This window comes from Carlito syrichta, unplaced genomic scaffold (assembly GCF_000164805.1).
Source record: "Carlito syrichta isolate Samal-C Ts95f unplaced genomic scaffold, Tarsius_syrichta-2.0.1 Scaffold308101, whole genome shotgun sequence".
Taxonomy (NCBI): domain Eukaryota; kingdom Metazoa; phylum Chordata; class Mammalia; order Primates; family Tarsiidae; genus Carlito; species Carlito syrichta.
Genome location: NW_007252197.1, coordinates 216,509 through 222,030, shown reverse-complemented (window position 1 = coordinate 222,030; position 5,522 = coordinate 216,509). Strand labels below are relative to the sequence as shown.

At 46.7% G+C, this 5,522-nt stretch overlaps 1 protein-coding gene across 1 annotated transcript in view; it reads right to left on the bottom strand.

Annotated features, from left to right (window-relative positions):
* Positions 1-5,522, bottom strand: part of MIEF1 (mitochondrial elongation factor 1) — a 19,182-nt gene that overhangs the window by 6,744 nt on the left and 6,916 nt on the right. The window contains exon 3 of the mRNA XM_008064907.2: positions 936-1,086. Within this exon, the coding sequence (XP_008063098.2) occupies positions 936-1,079 (144 nt within the window). The 5' untranslated portion in view covers positions 1,080-1,086. The remainder of the gene's footprint in view (positions 1-935; positions 1,087-5,522) is intronic.

Below are 5,522 nucleotides of genomic sequence, written 5' to 3'. Positions count from 1 at the left end.
AAAAAAAAAAAAAAAAATCTCAGGAAGAATATAACAGATCAATTAATAATGTCACAACCCAGAGAAAACTCTTAATATTTAGTATATTTCTTTCTAGAAATGTGTACTTTATGTAATTAGGATCATACTATATATATACTGCTGAAACTGTTTTTTCAGTTAACATCATTCTGATCCTTTTTCTCTTATTACTAAGAATACTTTAACATATTCTGACTATACAATATTGTACCTTACAAATATACCACAATGTTGAACACTGATTCATTTATTCAACAAATAGTTATTGGGTGGCTACTATGTACCAGGCATTGGTCTAGGTGCAAACCTAAGAGGCTCACATCCCTGTTCACATGGAGTTTTCAGTTTCCTAGGGGATACAGGAAATACATAAGTAACAAGATAAAAGAGAAATATGCAGACAGAGATAAATGTTAAGACAAAGTAGGAAAGGGAAATAGAATGTGTGTGGTGGGGTGTTGCTATCTTTAAACAATGTAGTCAAGGAAGGATATGCTGGTTATTAGTAATTTTTTACTGGGATAAACTTTATTTGTACATCCAATTATTTCTTTTTTATTTTATTTTTTAAGCGATGGGGTTTCATTATATTGCCCAGGCTGGAGTGCAGTGGCAATTCTAGGCACAAGTATAGCACACTACAGCCTCAAACTCTCAAGCTCAAGCCATCCTCCTGCCTCAGCTTCCTGTGTCACCAAAACTACAGGTGCACACCACTGGGCCCAGCTCTTCCAATGATTTCTTTAGGGCCGAGTCCTAGAAGTAGACTTGAAGCCTCTTAAGGTCTCATCTAAAAATGCCAAATCCCCAAGTTACATTTCCAAGGGCAGCCTAAAGTCTTGTTCCAGGTGAGTTCCACTTCATAGAGGCTGCTTCACCACACCTCATCCCTGGCCCTGGCTGCATGCACTTACCCGCTTAACCGCCAGTGTGGCGATGCCCAGCATGGCCGCTCCACCCACCCCCAGCACCAGCCGGGCATTGGAGAGCACAAAGTCAATGGCTGTGCCGATGCCATTGTCATCCTTCTTGCCTTTGCGCTCACCAGCGCCTGCCATTGCTCACCTGAGAATTAAGACAGAACAGAACATAGCCATCAGTAGCTGGATCCATTGCTCCTTCTCCCTCCCCCATCAAACCAATCCCCAGCAAGTAAGGGTACTCTGTGAGTTCCAGCAACCCAAATCCTCTTGCCCCTAGCACTGCATGCTCTAGAGTCTAGAGGAACACACCATGTCCCATGCAAAGGGGAGAAACTGACCATGCGTACTGTGGGAAAACCTTTCACAACCTAGTGAGATTTTAAAAGCATTAAACTCATTGTCAATCCTTTTTTGTATTACAGTAAAGTACCCTACTGTTCAATATAAGCCCCTCTCTACTAATTCACATTTTTTTCTTTTTTTTTTGGAGTTGGAGTCTCACTCTGTCGCCCAGACTGGAGTGCAGTGGCCGCTCCCGGCCACCGCAGCCTCGACCTGCTGGGCTCTGGCAATCCTTCTGCCTCAGCCTTCCAAGTAGCCGGAATTACAGGCATGCGCTACCACGCCCGGCTGATTTTTTTTGATTTATTGTAGAGATGAGGTCTCGCCAAGTTGCCCAGGCGGGTCTTGAACCTGCGGGCTCAGGCAATCCACTCACCTCAGCCTCCCAAAGGCGCGGGATTACAGGGTGAGCCATCGAGCCCGACTTTTTCACAATGTTATACTTTAGAGAAGGTTACATCTAAGAAGGGCCCTAGGGTTCATCCAATCCTATCACATCACCTCGTACATAGAAGGTGACTTGCCGGAAGTCCCAGAGAAAAGAAACAACATAACTGTCCTGGAACTCAGGACTCCCACCCTCCTTATATGAAGCTTTTGCTATTGTATCATGCTTACCTTTATGCAAATCAAATTCTGTCTACTTTGTGCAAACAAAACAAAGCAACCAAGTATGGTGGCTCACACTTGTAATCCCAGCCCTTTGGGAGGCAGAGGGGAAGGTGAGAGTTTGAGATCAACGTGGACAACTTGGCAAGACCTTATCTTTTTTTTTTTGAGTTGGAGTCTCACTCTGTGGCCCAGGCTGGAGTGCAGTGGCACACTCATGGCCACCCCAGCGTTGACCGGCTGGGCGCTGGCGATTCTTTTGCCTCAGCCTTCCAGGTAGCCGGAACTACAGGTGCACACTACCACGCCTGGCTAATTTTTTCTTTATTGTAGATATGAGGTCTCAAACGTGCAGGCTCAGGCAATTTACTTGCCTCAGCCTCCCAAAGTGCTGGGATTACAGGCTGAGCCACCAAGCCTGGCCTATAATAATTTTTTTTAAATTTAGCCACACATCTGTAGTTCCAGCTACTTGGAAGGCCGAGGCAGAAGGATCACCTGAGCCCCGTATATTGAGGCTGTGGTAGCTGTGAGCATGCCACGGCACTCCAGCCTGGGTGACAGAGTGATACTCCGACTCAAAAACAAAACATAACAACAACAAAAACATACACATAAAACAAATGCACCAAACACCCAGCACTTGGAGATATAACTATAAATTCATATGTGAGAAAAGTCCAAAGAAGCAAAGGAAGGAACCCTCTATGGACCCCTCATTTGACAGATGCTTTGTTTCTCAGGGAAAGTGCAGGAGGATTACAAAAGCCTAGGTGAGGCTTGTATTGGGAGACGGGAAACAAAAAGGATACTGTAGACACACTGTTCATTGGGGGAAAAAGAAGCTGGGCTTGGTGACTCAACCTGTAATCCCAGCACTTTGGGAGGCCGAGGTGAGTGGATTGCCTGAGCCCGCGGGTTCAAGACCCGCCTGGGCAACTTGGCGAGACCTCATCTCTACAATAAATAAAAAATTAGCCAGGCGTGGTAGTGTGCACCTGCAGTTCCAGCTATTTGGAAGGCTGAGGCGGAAGGATGGCCGGAGCCCAGCAGGTCGAGGCTGTGGTGGCCGGGAGCGGCCACTGCACTCCTGTCTGGGTGACAGAGTGAGACTCCAACTCAAAAAACCCAAAAAAACCAAAAACCCCGTCTGTTCAAATGTGATCCCCCCTAAAAGGAGTACTTGGGCACAACCCCAAAGAGGCTGACCTCCTGTACAGTGCTCAAGCATGGCAAGCACTCATTTTGCTCCCGCCTACAAAAGAGTCATCCTGATTGAAGTAGCCATGGTCCCCAAATAATCCCACTTCCCATGGAGTTAGGACCCTGGAACCAACCCAGGTAAAAGAAGGCAGTGTGGTTCAGACCTAAATTCTGATCTGAACACTGCTTCTGTTCTACCTCCCATGTCCTTTACAACAGAATTGCATGGAAAAAAATTTTATACCATTCAGCATCCCAGAATGTGACAGGACCATGGAGACAGAATCACTTAGCATATCTTTCAATGTAAAATAACATCCCTTCTAATACCATGTTACAACTGGGCATTGCAAGTTTCACATTTCCTACTCCTGCCTCTACTTCCATGTCTCCCTACCAAAAAAGAAATATTTCTGACTTTACTCATTCCAGCAATTGAGTTAACTGGAGTCACTGTCAAGCCTAAAAATATTTTTTCCCTACTAGAGTTCATACCTTGGGGCACTTTCCTTTTTCCCATTGCTTACAGTCAATAGAAACTACAGGTTTAGGGACATAATGAGAGACTATTTGGTCAAACCATGTATATGCCTGCTTCCAATGCATAGAGCAAGCAAGGTCAAGGAGAAAAGTTAAACTTTGTATTTTCAGGTGGGGTCAGACAAGAACACTAGTCACCTTCCCTTAGTGACCACTGAGAGAGATGGGACATATTAAACTCAGCTGAAGAAAAGTAACTCAATCAGGAGAAAAGGAAAGCGTTATACATTTCCCCACATGTAGCAATGTTTGTTTTATTTCTAGAAAACAAACAAGCTTTAACAGGGCATGGTGGCTCAAGCCTATAATCCCAGCACTTTGGGAGGCCGAGGCGAGAGGATTGCCTGAGTCCAGGGGTTCAAGACCAGCCCAGGCAACTTGGCAAGACTTCGTCTCTACAATAAATAAAAAAAATTAGCTGGGAGTGGTGGTGCGCACCTGTAGTTCCAGCTACTTGGAAGACTGAGGCAGAAGGATCACCTGAGCCCAGCAGGTTGAGGCTGCAGTGGCCATGAACGTGCCACTGCACTCCAGCCTAGGTGACAGAGTGAGACTCCAACTTAAAAAAAAAATAGGAACAAGCCGGGTTCGGTGGCTCAGCCTGTAATCCCGCGCCTTTGGGCAGCTGAGGTAAGTGAATTGCCTGAGCCCGCGGGTTCAAGACCCGCCTGGGCAACTTGGTGAGACCTCATCTCTACAATAAATCAAAATAAGCTGGGCGTGGTAGCACGTGCCTGTAGTTCCAACTACTTGGAAGGCTGAGGCGGAAGGATCGCCGGAGCCCAGCAGGTCAAGGCTGCAGTGGCCGGGAGCGGCCAGTGCACTCCAGTCTGAGTGACAGAGTGAGACTCCAACTCAAAAAAAAAAAGAAAACAAGCAAACCTATACTGATCTATTTATAACAGGTAGAACCAATAGATGCAGGTGCCCTCTAACTGATCCTTGAATGTGACGCAGCAGAACCAGAAAGGAACCTCCTCTCCCAGCAGATGCCAGAAGGGGCCTCCCTGGACGATTTAGTCCTTGGCTTTTCTGTGATAAGAACAAGGTGGTAGTGCAGCATAACAGAAGGGAGCATGAGTTTTAGACTTGAGCCCTGACATGTTGGCTGGATGACCTCATGTGAGTGACTTAACACTTGAGCTGTAAGAAATTATCCATATGAAAAATGGATAGGCTGGGCTCAGTGGCTCAGCCTGTAATCTCAGCATTTTGGGAGGCCAAAGTGAGTGGATTGCCTGAACCTGTGGGTTCGAGACCAGCCTGGGCAACTTGGTGAGACCTCGTCTCTACAATAAAATAAAAAATAGCTGGGTGTGGTAGCATGCGTCAAGTAGTTCCAGCTACTTGGAAGGCTGAGGCGGAAGGATCACTGGAGCCCAGCAGGTCAGCACTGGGGTGGCCGTGAGAGTGTGTGCCACTGCACTCCAGCCTGGGCGAAGGAGTGAGAACTGCAACTCAAAAAAAAAGAAAAATGGATAATGATCCCTGCATGACCCAAATTATAGTTATGAGGAAAAAACAGCTTCTACAATATGTATGTAAACACTTTATAAACTGTAAAAGTGCTTCACAAATGTGGGCTATCATTAAGTCTTGTAAGATTTGCATCCAGCCGGCTCAGTGGCTTAGCCTGTAATCCTGCGCCTTTGGGAGGCTGAGGTGAGTGGATTGCCTGAGGCCGTGGGTTCGAGACCCGCCTGGGCAACTTGGTGAAACCTCATCTCTACAATAAATAAAAAACTGGCCAGGTGTGGTAGCGCGCGCCTGTAGTTCCAGCTATTTGGAAGGCTGAGGCAGAAGGATTGCCGGAGCCCAGCAGGTCGACGCTGTGGTGGCCGGGAGTGGCCACTGCACTCCAGCCTGGGCGACAGAGTGAGGATT